Genomic DNA, 15,425 nt, shown 5'->3' on the forward strand with positions numbered 1-15,425 from the left:
GTTTCCTCAAATACAAAGCACCAATTCAAGATGGTGGGTGTGCCAGGACCCTGGTTGGAACAATGGATGAAAATGGAACCCAGGGCCCCATCAGGGGCACAGCCAGAACCTGGGGCTCTGTACCTGCACTTTCAGGGCCCTTTCCAGCCTCCACACGGGTGTGACCCTCCTTGGAGATGCTGTGCTCTTGTAACTGATACTTCGCCCAGAAGAAACCTTGAATGCCCCTAAAGATGAGGCTGAGGGCTATTCCTGAATCTCCTGCACAGAAAGCCTGCCCCATGACTTCCTGCTGGCCTGGACCCCCAAGGGAAGGCAGGTTCGTCTCCCCTTCTTCCTGACAAAGATGCAGAGATGGGCAAAGAAGAACAAACTGTCTTGGGGCCAGTGATGTGGAACACTGGGTAAAGCCACCACCTGCAGTGTGGGCCCCCTCTCTGTAACTCTGCCTTTCAATTAATCAATTAATTAATTTTAAAAAAAGAAGGGGGGACATAGCAAGGGAGGGGAGGAGGAGAATACGCAAATCTGTATTGTATCCAAAAAATCTTTATTATTATAATAATAAGCACATAATCCAGCAAAAAAGTCAAGGAAGAAGAAGGAAAAAAAAAAGTGTCCTGCTTACTCTCTTCAAGTGACCAAGCTAGCAGGTGTGAACAGGGGAAGGCAGACCTCACTGTCACTAACTGCTGACCTCAACTGCACACGGGAGCACTCCCTTGGAGTGAGACCTTGGCTCCACCTCCTATCTACAAGTTCCTCACAGCCCCCATGCAAGAGGGCTTGGGGGGCTTTTCCCCCCTTTTTCAGATTGATTTATTTGAAAGACAGGATTATAGAGCAAAAGCGAGCAAGAGAGATTTTTCATCCATTGGTTCACTCCCCAAATGGCCACAGTAGGCAGGAACTCCAATGGGATCTTCCACGTGGGCAACAAGGGGCCAAGCACTCAGCCCAGCTTCTGCTGTTGTCCCAGGCGTATTAGCAGGGAGCTGGATGAGAAGCCAAACAGTCAGGACTAGAACTCATGCCCATATAGGATGTGGCTGGCACAGGTGGCAGCTTAAGCCACTGTGCCACAACACCAGCCTGTGAATTCTGCATTCTGTTCCCTATATTCCTATTTCTTCTAGAGCAGTTTCATCCTCTAAGTCTTCTTGATAAAACCAGCCCTCCAGGAACAGGGACCACACTGACCCGGGTCTTGCTCCAGCTTCAGACACCTGATGGCAGCAGGGTAGTTGGTCTGTGTATCTTAACCCTCTCTTCTGGGGCTCCAGGAGCCTGGGATGAGGACTGCCTTGAAACAGGCCCTTAGGAGGTCACCTGGCTGAGCATCAGAGGCTCAGATGGCCCCCTGCTCCCAGCCCACCTCTCTCAGCTCAGAAAGGCAGGGCTCCAAGGCAAGTTCCCACAGCTGTTGGGGACTCACAACCCATTCATCCCACTGCACAGACACACCCCAATCTCTCAGAATGGGTGGTGTGGATAGCCAGCAAGCTCAAGCCAAGGGCAGGTCAGCTCACTCTCAGCCGAGAGCAACCCTCTTAGCTCTGAAACCACAAACTGACCTGCAGGTGCCATGGTTGGGAAGTGGTGTGAGCATCCCCCTCGGGTTTGTGTGTTGGAAGCTTGGTCTGTAGCACAGTGAGGGCAGAGCCATGGGGTGACTGGGTCTTGGGGGTGCTGCCCTAGAAGACACTAAGGTATTTCTCTTGGGACTCCAGTTTGTTCTCTCGTGAAAGGGTTGTCATAGAGGGGAGAGACCAGCCTCTCCCCTTCTCTCTGGCTTGTCAGCTTATCCCAGATCTCTCCCTGAACATGTTCCCATCACCACACTATGCACCAGCAGGTGTTCACAAGAGCCAGAGCCATGCTGTCTAGACACTCTGCCTCCAAAACTGTGAACTACATAAACCTCTTTTCTGTGTGTGTTACCCAGCTGCAGGCATTCTGTTTTAGCAAGGGAGCATAGGCTAAGACAGGAGGCTTATTCACTGGGTTTTCAGAGTATTTTTATCCTCTCCCCTTAAAGTAACTGCCAATATTTAAACATTCAACAAGATGTAAAACATGGCACGTAAAGCATGCAGTTGTCCCCTGCAGAAAGGGGGTGTGCACTGCACCACAATCCCCACCACTCCCTATTGATTCACAGCACTGGCGGAGCCCCACTCCCTCACTTCCACGCCCACTGATTCCTGCAAGTCTCAGAAGGGGTTTATTCCTGCTCTTGTCCATCAGCCACCAGCACAAGGGGGCACCTGAAGCCCACAGGGGTGAAATGACATACAGTCATTCAAAGAGCCCGTGCTCTTGCTTAGCAGTGCACTTTAAAGCTTTAGGCTTCATGGTGGTCTTTCCCGTTTCAGAGAAACATTATTTCCACCACAGTGGAGGAAGGAAAGGCAGTCAGGAGAGAGAGAGAATATACTGCTTAGCCTGAAAAAAAAGCACATGTAAACACATCCAATCTTCTCAGTGAGACCCGAGGAAGCTCACAGACTGTGGCCTGGGATGCACCAGAGAAGACCCTGCAAGCATCCTGCCCACCCACCGGCCACGCCCAGGCTATACCACCGCCCTGCATTGATGGGGGCTTCCTCCAAAACCTCTCCCCGTCTCCACTCCCTCCGCCCTCCCTTCACCTGGAAGCTGCAGTGAGACACCTGCAGCAGTACAAACATCAGAAGAAGGGCAGGAGGACCCAGCATACGACAGGGACAGCCACATCGTTAACAGCTGCCCAGGGACACGGCCGGCCCAAGCTGGGCTCGGCAAAACACCCAATCTGTGACTGGGAAACGGTGTCGGTTGAGTCAGATTAATAAATACCTTCTGTGTTTCCTGGGACAATATTCTCAGAGACAGGGACACTTTGAACTTTCGGGTCACTGTGAGAATCATTAACAGCCACGCCCCTCCCCTGCCCCATAACAGCTGCCAACATGACTAGGAGCCAGAGGCAGGCCGGGGCCTTGGAGGGGCCTAGGAGGGGCCTTGGAGGAACCTTGGCAGAGCCGGCCGGCCAGGACTGCCCCAACCTTGGCTGGGTCAGAGACTGTCCCTGGAAGCCAATGCCGCCTCCAGATGTGGTCTGATTAATCTTCTAGAGTACCAAGACCCTCCTCCCCTCCGGGCCCACCTACCAGAGACTGGGCCTCCGGAAAGCGGAGGACCTTAGCTGACTTTTCATCACTACTACAAAATCCCTGAGGCAAGTAACTGAAAAGACTTCTTGGGGCGCACCATAGTGGCTGTGCCTGGTCCAAGATGAGGTGGCAGTTATTGGTGCAGCCTTGGATGGATGGTGCAGTTCGTACTAAGGGGTGGGCACGGCATGGGACACTCAGCTCCCATGTCAGAGTGCCGATTCAAGTCCTAGCTACTCCATCCAGCCTCCTAATGTGCCTGGAAGGCAGTAAATGATAATAAGCCTCATATCTGAATCCCTGTTACACACGTGGGAGACCTGGATAAAGTTCCTGGCTCCTGGATTCAGCCTAGCCCGGCCCTGGCTGTTGCAAGCACTTGAGGGAGTGCACCAGACGGCAGAAGGAAGATCAAGCAATCGCTCTCTCTTTCCCTCCTCTTCACACCCCTGCCACACAAACATTTTACTTTTCAAATAAATAAACCTTAGGAAATAAGATTTCTTCCAAGGTGCTAGAGTATATCCCATAGCAAGAGACAGGGAACTGCTGTCCACATCCATACAGCCATCAAGATCTAATCTGGAGACTCCCCGCAATCCAATCACCTCCTTCAGACTCCACCCCCAAATTCCATAAATGGAAAGTGTCTGACATGAGACACAAATCAAAATAAAAGCGACAGAACAGGGCCTGTCTGCTCTGTGGACAGCCTCAGCCGCTGCCTGCTGCCTGCAATGAACACGTGAACGGGCATATCCCCTGCACACTGCAGCTCACTGCAGAACAGGCCAGAGCATCAAGGCTGGCCACCTGCCCCTCTGCCACAGAGCTGGCCTGTCAAAGTGCAAAGCGGAACCTGAGGCCACCAAATGTACCACAACCTCCTCAGCACCACAGCCCAGGACACAGCAGTGGGTCTCCGAATCCAGTAGCTTCTCCAGGATTGCACGAAGTACTGGCTCTCCTAACAGCTTCCTGCACTATGCTGCTGTGTTTGCACATGGAAGCCTGGTTGGACGGGACTGGTGTTGTGGCAGGGCAGCTTCAAGGCTGCTTGTGACACTGGGACCCACACTGGGGTGCTTGTTCAACTCCCTGCTGCTCTGCTTCTAATCCAGCTCCCTGCTAAGCAGCCTGGAAAAGCAGCAGAAGATGTCTCAATTACTTGGGCCCCTGACACCCACGTGGGAAACCCAAATAGAGTTTTGGGTTCCTGACTTCCCTGGCCCAGCCAGCTCTTAGCTGTCATGGCCTTCTGGGGAGTGAACCAGAGCATGGAAGATCTTTGTTTCTCCCTTTCTAACTCTTTTAAATAAATATAGAAACCTTAACAGGAAGAAGCCGCTGCCCCCCGGCTGCCTAGGGCCTCCAACAAGGAAGCTGACCCACCGGGAACTCCCTCTGTCCATATCTGAATGTATAGGTAATTTTGCGCCCCTGCTCCCTGGAGCCGCACAGGATTCCCAGGAACTGTAATTTCAAGCAGGTTGACTGAGCCCCTTCTCCGGCAGGTGGGCGGGACCTGATTCCCTGGAGGTACACTTCATTACTTCCTTAGACTGCAGGGAGAATCTTGGTCACTCACTTGGGCCTCAGGCAAGGGGTGTGCCTCGGCTGCCCCTTGCACAAGGCAGTGTGGGACTGCCAGGCCTCGGCCCCAGAACTCTCAAGGACAAGGGAACCTGGCACTGGTTGTAAACAAGAGAAACCTGGCACACCGTCTTGTGGCATTTATGGGTGTAAATTTACACCTGTAAATTACAGCTGCCTTGACACAGGTTTCACTGGACTCTGGGCTTGCTAAGTTAACTATTTCAGTACCAGAACATACCAGTACCCCCCCCACACTGCACTGCCCCCTCTCAGTAAAAAGATGGACACTGTGGAGTAAATGTCACACAGTTTAGACATTGATCAAGAACCTGTGTCCCACTTCTGAGTCCCTGGATTCCATCCATGGCTCTGTTCCTGATTCCAACTTCCTGTGGAAGCAGATCCAGGAAGAGACCACAGTTGTGGTGCAGTGTGTTAAGCTGCTGCTTGCAACACCTGCTTCCCACATGGGAGTGTGCCAGTCCTGGATGCTCCACTTTTTTTTTTTTTTAAGATTTATTTATTTTTATTATAAAGTCAGATATACAGAGAGAAAGAGACAGAGAGAAGTATCTTCCGTCCGATGATTCACTCTCCAAATGAGCGCAATGGCCGGTGCTATGCTGATCCGAAGCCAGGAACCAGGAACCTCTTCCAGGTCTCCTACACGCAAGTGCAGGATCCCAAAGCATTGGGCTGTCCTTGACTGCCTTCCCAGGCCACAAGCAGGGAGCTGGATGGGAAGTGGAGCCACCGGGATTAGAACCGGTACCCATATGGGATCCCGGCGCATGCAAAGCGAGGACTTTAGCTGCTAGGCCACGGCGCCGGGCCCTGCTCCACTTTTGATTCCTGCTAATACACCTGGGAAGGCAGCAGCAGAAGGTCCCAGTATATGCATCCCTGCATCCGCATGAGAGACCAAGGATGAGTTCCTGCTTCCAGTCCTCAGCTGGGCCGGCCCTGCCTGTTGCAGTCATTTAGGGAGTAAACTAGCAAATGGAAGATGTCTCTCTCTCTCTCTCTGGCCCTCCCTCTCTGTCTATTTGTGTGTCTCTATGTCTCTCTGACTCTGTCACTCCAATAAATAAATATATTTTTAAGATGCTGTTATTTTTTGGAGAGGCAGAGTTACAGAGAGAGAGAGAGAGAAAGAGAGAGAGAGAGAGAGAGAGAGAGAGAAGCAGAAGGAGCTCTTGTATCCACTGGATCACTCTCCAAATGGTGTCAATAGCCAGAGCTGGGCTGATCCCAAGTTGGGAGCCTGTAGCTTCCTATGGATTTTGCAGGTAGATTCAGGGGCCTAAGGTCTTGGACCATCCTCCTCTGTCCTTTCAGACCACCAGCAGGGAGCTGGCGCAGAAGTGGAGCAGCCTGGACTTGAACCAGCTCCCCTATGGGATGTCAGTGCCATAGGTAAGGGGTCTAACCTGCTTTGCCACCTCCACCACACTGATCCCCCAAATAAGGATTTGTAAAAAGGTAGATCCTGGTAATACAAAGGCTCCACTCCCTGCTTCTTTTCTTCTTTTAGACATTCAACCCACATTTGTTAAGCACTGATAATACAGCAGGCTGAAGGCCACGAGGACAGCAACTGGACTTGCAGTTGAGAAGGCCAAGGCCACACATCAACTGCTCTGCAGACACACAAACAGCTGGGTAAAATATTAGCCTCTAATGCAACCAAGCTCCAGAGGCCAGAAAGGGGGAGGCAGCCCAAACTGTGCCCAGGAGTACAGGGAACAGGTGGGCCTTAGGAAGAGCCTGGGCTCCCACAGCCCCTGGCCCAGGCAGGGGAGTCCACAGCCACGTACTTCAGCAGGTTTTCCGCTCCTGTGCGCATCCGCACGGCCTTCAGGATTTGCTGGTTCAAGGCGGCCCGCTGGTTCTGCAGTTTGCTCCGGCCGGTCTGTGCAAGGGGGTTGCATCCCTAAAGAGAAGAGAACGGTCCCTTCAGACACCTGTATTTGACAGAACAGAAAGTGCCCCACCAGAAACAGTCCTTGCCTTCAACACATGTAGGGTCTACAGACGAAACATGGAAGGTATCAGAAAGCCTGAGAAAGGAAGGAAGACCACTTACGAAAACAGCTGGGGGGCCCGGCGCAGTGGCCTAGTGGCCTAATGGCTAACTCCTTGCTTTGCAGTTGCCAGGATCCCATATGGACACCAGGTCATGTCCCAGCTTCTCCACTTCCCTTCCAGCTCCCTGCTTGCAGCCTGGGAAAGCAGTCAAGGACAGCCCAAAGCGTTGGGACCCTGCACCCGTGAGGGAGACATGGAGGAAGTTCCTGGTTCCTGGCTTTGGATTGGCGCATCATTGGCCACTGCGGTCACTTGGGAAGTGACTCATGGGACAGAAGATCTTCCTCTCTGCCTCTCCTCTCTGTATATCTGACTTTGCAATAAAAACAAATCAATGTTTTATATCCATAAATTAATTAATATGATTTATCAGATGCTTATAAGTCAAGCATTTAGAGTATTTCAAAGAATCCGTTTTCAGCGGTAATAACTGGATGCACATGGACACAGAAGAATCTATCAATCTTGAGCAAATTCTTAAGGCAGAGTTATGGGGTCCCAGATTACCAGTCCGATCATCCTCCAGCAGAGAGAGGTCAACAAACCTCACCAGTCGGCCATCCCGCCCTCAGTTAGGCCAACTATCTGAAAGCTACAGGGATACCAGTTCATGTCCCAGCTACTCCATTTCCAATCCAGCTCCCTACTGGTGTGCCTAGGAAGACAGGGAAGCATGGTCCAAACGCTTGGGCTCCTGTACCCATTTGGGAGTTGCAGGTGAAGTTTCTGTCTCCTGGCTTAGGCCTAGTGCAGTTTCTTACTGTGGCCATGGAGAGAGTAAAACATGATGCAGGATCTCCTCTCTCTCAAACCCAATTCTGCTTTTCCAATACATTAAATAAATCTTTTGAAAAAAAAAAAAAAACACTTCATGAATGTGTCATTTATATACCATAAAAGACACTCAACTGGGATAAGGAAACCGCATACAGTGAAATATTACTCAGCCTTGAGAAGGAGGCTCTTGTCCTCTGATACAGCACAGATGGGCCTGGAGGACACTGTGTAATTACACAGAAAAGTCATTACTGCATGATCTCAATTACAGGTGAAACCTTGGGGAGAAAAAAAAAAAGGGCCAATTATACGGAGAACGAAACAGGTTAACCACGCGTGAGAGAGGAGATGTAGGCCAGAGGACACGGCAGAGCAGGCAGGTAGAATGAACAAGTTAATGTACAACAGGAGAGCCCAGGTAATGCAGTATTGGGATCCCTGCCAAACCTAGCCTTCAGCTGTTGCCGGGGAGGGGCAGGGCCACTCATGTGAGGCGTTGTATTGGTTTGCTTCACTATAGCAACTTTTTATCATCTGTTTGCACCTCGTAATATCAGGTTTTATACCTTCATGTGTGCAACACTTTTTTTTCTAATCTCCCCACCTAAAGTACACCATCTAATTTTTTTTTTCTATCTCAGCTGATTTTAGACTATTTTTTTAAAAGATTTATTTATTTTTATTAGAAAGGCAGATGTACAGAGAGAAGTAGAGACAGAGAGGAAGACCTTCCGTCCCATGATTCACTCCCCAAGTGACTGCAATGGCCGGTGCTGTGCCGATCCAAAGCCAGAAACCTCTTTCTGAGTCTCCCACGCAAGTGCAGGGTCCCAAGGCTTTGGGCCGTCCTCACCACTTTCCCAGGCCAAGGCAGGGAGCTGGATGGGAAGTGGAGCTGCTGGGATTAGAATTGGCGCCCATATGGCATCCCGGCGCATTCAAGGCAAGGACCTTAACCGCTGCGCTATCGTGCCAGGCTCTGATTTTAGACTATTGAAATCACCCCAAAAAGAGACTGAGACTCCATCGGCAGTCACCCACTCATTCTCCATTTCCTTTTTATTTGTCCAGCCCAGCTCCAGGCAACCAACCACAAGCTGCTGTCTGCACAGGTCTGTCCATTCGGAACACCTCATATAAACAGAATCATACAATATGTGACTTCCTCTGCCTGCCTTTTGTCCTACAGTACAGCAGTACCTGAGTCCTTTCTGTCCATGAATAACATTTCCTTAAATTGAGACTTGCACAATTTCACTGTTAGCAGCAAGGCTGGTTTTCCGGATAGAAAGGTGTATATAAAGAAGTAACTTTCTTTTTAAATTTACCTGGGAATGAGATTGCTAAGTCATACACTTAATTCTGTGGGTTTTTTAAGATTTTTTTGTTGTTGTTAGAAAGATCTACAGAGAGGAGGAGGAGAAACAGAGAGGAAAGATCTCCCATCCACTGATACACTTCCCAAGTGGCCACAACAGGTGGTGCTGAGCTGATCTGAAGCCAGGAGGACCCTCTTCCTGGTCTCTCATGTGAGTTCAGGGTCCCAAGGCTGCCTGGACACAAACAGGCACCCACATGGGATCCTGGTGCACACAAGGCGAGGACTTTAGCCATTAGGCTACTGCACCAAGCCCTCTGTGGGGTTTTTCTTAAAGATTAATTAATTAGGACCCGGCGTGGGTAGCCTAGTGGCTAAAGTCCTCACCTTAAAAGTGCCGAGATCCTATATGGGCGCTGGTTCTAGTCCCAGCTGCTCCACTTCCCATCCAGCTCCCTGCTCGTGGCCTGGGAAAGCAATGAGAAGAAGCTCCTGGCTCCTACCTTCAGATTGGCTGAACTCTAGCCATTGCGGCCACTTGGAGAGTGAACCAGCAGACCAAAGATCTTTCTGTCTCTCCTTCTCTTTATACATCTGCGTTTCCGATAAAAATAAATAAATCTTAAGAAAAGATTAATTAGGGGGCTCGGCAGCGTGGCTTAGTGGCTAAGGTCCTCGCCTTGATCCCATATGGCCGCTGGTTCTAATCCCGGCAGCTCCACTTCCTCTCTATCTCTCCTCCTCTCAGTATATCTGACTTTGTAATAAAAATAAAATAAATCTTTATAAAAAAAAAAAAAAAAAGATTAATTAGGTTTTTTTTTTTTGAAAAGGCAGATTTACAGGTAGGATTTCAAAGAGAAGCCTTCCCAGCCTCTAAGTGGTGAGCTGGATGGGAAGTAGAGCAGCCGGCACATGACCCAGAGCCCATATGGGATGCCAGCGCTTGCAGGCGGAGGATTAGTCTGTTGAGCCAAAGCATTGGGCTTTACAGTTCTTTTTACTACAGTTATCTGAGTAGACATGGCATCTCACAGTGGCTTCTAACTGAATTTCCATGAAGATCTATGGTGTGGAACTGGGTTAAACGGCCATTTGCATATCTTCTTTGGACATACATCAATTTAGATCTTATATCCATTTAAAACTGGGTTTTTAGGGCTCGGCAGCGTGGCCTAGTGGCTGGGGTCCTTGCCTTGGTCCCATATGGCCGCTGGTTCTAGTCCCGGCAGCTCCACTTTCTCTCTGTCTCTCCTCCTCTCAGTATATCTGACTTTGTAATAAAAATAAATCTTTAAAAAAAAAAAAAAAAAAAAAAAACTGGGTTTTTAAATCTGTATTCTTGTTAATATGAACCAAGTTGTCCTGCAAACGTATGTATCCCACTCTGGCAATTTGCATATTAGTGATAATAAACTTTTTTAAAAAAACAACTATCTATTTGCAAGGCAGATTTACATCTGGGCCAAGCTGAAGCCAGGAACTTCATCTATGTCTCCCACACGGGTGGAAGGTGCCCAAACACTTGGGCCAGTTCTGCTACTCTCCTAGGTGCATTAGCAGGGAGCTGGAACAGCAAGGATTTGGACAGGCAGGGTTTGACACCCCGCGTTCCTTTTTCTATGAGCTGTCTGCTGTGTGCCCTGCCCATCACCTCCTGGAGTATCTGGATTACAATGTTCCATCCCACGATTTCCTTTTCACCTTTTCCCGACCGGGCCAGGTAGAGGCCTGAGCTTGGAGTCAGGTCCACATTCCTTTCTGAAGCTTATCTGTAGGTTCTGCCCACTGACTACTCCCTGGGAGTGGCCTGGTCTGCTGGATTACGCAAGGATGCTGCTGCCCTTTCTCTGCAGCTGCGTCACTGCCCATCTCTGCTCTGCACACAAAACTCTCCCACTTCCACCCAAGCCACACCCACAGCTGGACCCCGGAGGGAGAGGTGAGTTACCTACAGCCCCCCAGCTCCCCCTCCCCGTTTTCTCAGGGTCCCCTATCACTGGCTCTTGAACTAGTGGATCAGAAATGAGTTAAATTTCTCCTTCCATAAATGTTTCTCATCCTCACTTCCCAACGGGTTACCACCACCGCCTGCCACCAATCCCCAACCCACAGCCCCTGCCCTTGGTCCAAGTCTCCGGATCCCATCAGGCCATATCATGCCAAGTTCACACTGTGTGGCCATTCACAATCTGAGTTTGGAATGGGTCTTAATATTAAACAATCCCTGAGTTAAAATAAAAATCAGAAAACTATCTTTCTCAAGTGTAGGACAAAAAATATCTGCCTTGAAAACACAATTCAATATTCTACGGTTAAAATAACATTTTCTGGACCCGGCGCGGTGGCCTAATGGCTAAAGTTCTCATCATGAAAGCACCAGAATCCCATATAGGCGCCAGTTCTAATCCCAGTTGCCCCGCTTCCCATCCAACTCCCTGCTTGTGGCCTGGGAAAGCAGTTGAGGATGACCCCAAAGCCTTGGGACCCTGCACCCGTGTGGGAGACCTGGAAGAGCTCCTGGCTCCTGGCTTTGGATCAACACAGTACCGGCCTTTGCAGTCACTTGTTGAGTGAATCATCGGACAGAAGATCTTCCTCTCTCTCTTTCCTCCTCTCTGTATATCTGGCTTTGTAATAAAAATAAAATAAAACTTTTAAGAAATAACTTTTCCTTTGCCACTTCCAAAAAAAATCACTGCAAAGGGACAGTTGGGTGGGATTCGCCAGTCTGTAGTTCACTTTTTTACAAATTAACTTATGCAGTATATTAACATAAACAGAACTAAAATTGATACAGTATCTGGAAATTCTCTTCAATACTTGTACTCTGGCTTCCATTTTAAGCCAGTTGCTATTTTTTCTTTCCGTAGGTGTGGGGACTTCCCCTTCCGTCCTCCCCATCTCCGGCCCCCTCTCTCTCCCCCATATGCTGGCCTTCATGTTATAATGCACTTTGGCACCTCATGTCTTGACTTCCAGCCCCAGAGCTCCCAAGGCTTGGGTAAGAATTTCCTCCTGCTCCTGGACTCCAACTGGCTGGCCTGGAACAGCTACGCCCTAACCAGCCCACAGATGTGGGGTCAAGTTTCTAGATAAGGCACAGGAATGTTTAGGGTGAGATCCGACTGAGTAATGGGACCCAAAACAGCATTACTTTTTACTGACAGGCTGGAATGCCAGAACAGCAGCCATGCCCATGGGACTCCCCAGGAGCCTGAGAGGCAGACCTGAGCCAGATGCCTGAGACCCCCCAACAGTCTCAGAAGCTGTGAGCACCCCCACCAGTACTTGCCGGGCTGAGGGAGAGCCACAGCCTGCACCTACACATCCCTCCTCCCTTGTCTCAGCAAACATCTTTCAAATCAGTTCCAGAGACACTCCAAAAAGAGGGAGGGTTTCCACCAAGGACCAGGGCAGCACCCCTCCCTCCACCTGGCCCAGGCCTCGAGGTCACTCCAACAGCCATACCTTCAGTGAAGTCTCTGTGTCTCCGGGTAGACTGAGGCACAAGCTTTTCCATCAGTCTCATGACACGAATACATGGACCAAAAGCAGACACCTGGTGACAGCAGACACCGAGGGACCCCGTGGGTGGCCTTGGCACGGCGTCTTGGGTCCCACAGCTCTGAGGCAGGAGGCTGAGTGAGACCGCAGGAGGCACTGAGGGTCTACAGGGAAGTGAAGCCTCTGTCCTTTCTGACACTAGAACAGTAGGCGTGGCAGGGAATGCTGGGCAGTTCACATGTTACCCCCAGACCTTGCCTTCCACATCCTGTAGGACAGGGACCACACCCTCCCCTCCCATCTCACAGCCCACGACAGTAGGGGGTGGTAATCCCATGCTTGCCTTCCCCACCTCCTTTCCAAGGAAAGGCATGCTCAACTCAGGCTTGGCCAGCTGGAGAGCCAAGTCCCTCTCTGGCCTTGACCCTGGTGAATATCTAGGATATGACAACTGGACTCAAGCAAAGCCCATCAGGAAGAAACCCTGACTGACCTTGGAACTAGGAAGATGGAAGACCAGGCCAGTGCAGCCACAGTCCCAGCAGCAGGCGAGTGTCCCTCCAGAAGCAAAGACAACCCAGAGGCAGTAGAGCTGAGAAACAAGCAGAGCGCTGGATCAAGCCCAGCCTGACGGTATTCCTCTGCACTTCAGGGTCAGAGCAGTCCATGTATTCCCTTCTTTGTCTAAGCCTTTTATAAAAACTGAGGTTTAATTTAGGCATAACAAAGTATACAGATTTCAAGCATATAATTCATTCAGTTTGTACAAATGTATATATCTTAGAACCACCACCCTAGTTGAAATATAAAATGCCTCCAGGGCTGGTGCTATGGTGTAACAAATTAACCCACCTCCTCCAATGCCAACATCCCATGTGAACACCAGTTCGAGTCCCAGTTGCTCTACTTCTGATCCAGCTCCTTGCTAATGGCTTAGAAAGGCAGTGAAAGCCCAAGTTTTGGGGCCCCAGCACCCACACGGGCGATCCGGAAGAAGTTCCTGGTTTTTGTCTGGCACATCTCCAGTTATTGTGGCCACTTTGGGGGTGGGCCAGTAGATGGAAGATCTCTCCATCTGCCCCCTCTCTCTTCTCTCCACTACTCTTTCCAATAGAAAAATAAAACATCAAAATATTTCACTTCTTGCAGGCAAACAAATTTCAGATTTTTAAGAAAGCATATTTATAGACAGAGAAGAAAGGAAAGAAGGAAATTCTTCCATCTACTGGTTCACTTCCCAAATGGCCAAGAGCCAGAGATGAGCTGATCCAAAGCCAGGAGCCCACATAAGTGCAGGGTTCCAAGGACTTAGGTCATCCTCAGCTGCTTTCCCAGGCCATAAGCAGGAGGGGAAGTAGAGCAGCCAGGGCACAACCACCGCCCATATGGGATGACGGTGGCTGAAGATTGAGGATTATCCTGTTGAGCCACAGCGCTGGCCCCAGCCTTCAGATTTCTATAATTCCAGACTTCTGACTACTCTTGGAACTATGCAAACAGAATCACAGACTCTGGAGGCCAGTGTTGTGGCATACTGAGTAAAGCTGACACCTGTGACACCAGCAACCCATGTGGATGCAAGCCCAGGTCCTGGCTGCTCCACTTCCCACCCAGCTCCCTGGGAAAACAATAAAAGGGCCGGGAGACGAAGGAAGACCCAAGAGCTTGGGGCCTCTGTATCTGCATGGGAAACTGGGAAGAAACTCCTGGCTCCAGACTGGCCCAACCCTGGCTATTATGGCCATCTAGTAATGAATCAGTAGATGGAAGATCTCTCTCTCTCTCTCTCTCTCTCTCTCTCTCTCTGCCCGACTGTTTCTCTGACTTTCAAATACACAAATAAATCTGCAGAGAACCTGCAGTCTGGGTGGGGCTTACTTCACTCCCCGTCCTGTTGAAATCCATCAGTGCTGTCACATTTACCAGTGCTTAGCCGTTCCCTCTTGCCTGTGGAGCAGTGGTGGATCAGGGTGCTTATCTGCCTGAGCCATTTAGGATTGGACTGTCTGGCTTCTACAACTAATCAGGTTCCACTTAGAGCAAGTTTCCCCACACTGAAGACTCTCCTAATGTGTCGACATCCACTCACCTACCCCCTGTGTGGCATCGGAGGGCTCACCTAAGGAAAAAGCAAGTGAGGAAAGGCAGGGCACCCCCCCCCAAGCAGAATGCTGGAGGAAGGGTGGCATTCTTTTCTCCCCCAGGCAGTGCCTGGTGCGCCTGCCTTCCCTCTCTCCTGGGAACCTACAGGGAGGGGCAGCGTGGTCACGGCTATCTTCCACACAACCAAAAAGATAAAGCTCACTCTGATACATTCCCAGCCAACTGAGGGCTGTGTGAGCTTGAATCCTGAAGGCAGGAGTTAAACCCAGCACAGCTCCCAGCTGGAGACCCTCACAGGGGCTGGCAGGTGTTTCAGCAGCTTCCCCAGCAGATATTTGCTTGCTCGCTCTCTCTCTCTCTCTCCTTTCTGGTTACATAACCCCTTGCTCAGCCACAGAATTGTTTGTTTCTGAACTCCCTGCAACTCTGAACCCGAGAGCACAGAAATAGCACACAACACCCTGCAATACACACACATCTAATTTAACATCTCCACACCGCAGTTCAGGGCTGGCAGCCTGCATGCAGCCAAGCTTGTCCACGTTCATAAGAAGAAGATTTTTGTCAACAGCCCTCCTGTCCCTCTGGGCCCTCCATCAGGCAAGGGGGCAGGACGTCAGGGTCCTGCTGCCCCTTTCCAGCATCTCAATCCGCTCACATGGACCCGGGTTGGGCGAAATGAATCAACACTTGACCACAATCTTAACCACAGGTTCCCTTGGTGAGCTCTAGAGAGCCTTAGAGACACCTGTTGTGTGCCAAGCACGACTGTTTCTCCGCAGGGTTTACCATGCCTCCCACACCACATAAAATTTTCACAAACAATCTAAGTATCTCCAAACCCAATGAACAACCTTGCTTATTTCAACTAACAGGATGCA

At 50.2% G+C, this 15,425-nt stretch overlaps 1 protein-coding gene across 2 annotated transcripts in view; it reads right to left on the bottom strand.

Moving 5' to 3' along the window:
• RHPN2 (rhophilin Rho GTPase binding protein 2) overlaps positions 1-15,425 on the bottom strand; it is a 55,827-nt gene that overhangs the window by 32,712 nt on the left and 7,690 nt on the right. Inside the window, exons 1-2 of one of the 2 annotated variants that reach the window (XM_058674295.1) lie at positions 12,406-12,568; positions 6,569-6,684 (exon numbers count right to left, since the gene is read on the bottom strand). In XM_058674295.1, the coding sequence (XP_058530278.1) occupies positions 6,569-6,597 (29 nt within the window). In that variant the 5' untranslated portion in view covers positions 6,598-6,684; positions 12,406-12,568. Of the gene's footprint in view, positions 1-6,568; positions 6,685-12,405; positions 12,569-15,425 lie in introns of those variants that run through there. The other variant, XM_004595008.3, reaches the window with a different exon arrangement.

The sequence above is a fragment of the Ochotona princeps genome, chromosome 16 (genome assembly GCF_030435755.1).
Source record: "Ochotona princeps isolate mOchPri1 chromosome 16, mOchPri1.hap1, whole genome shotgun sequence".
In the NCBI taxonomy this organism is placed as follows: domain Eukaryota; kingdom Metazoa; phylum Chordata; class Mammalia; order Lagomorpha; family Ochotonidae; genus Ochotona; species Ochotona princeps.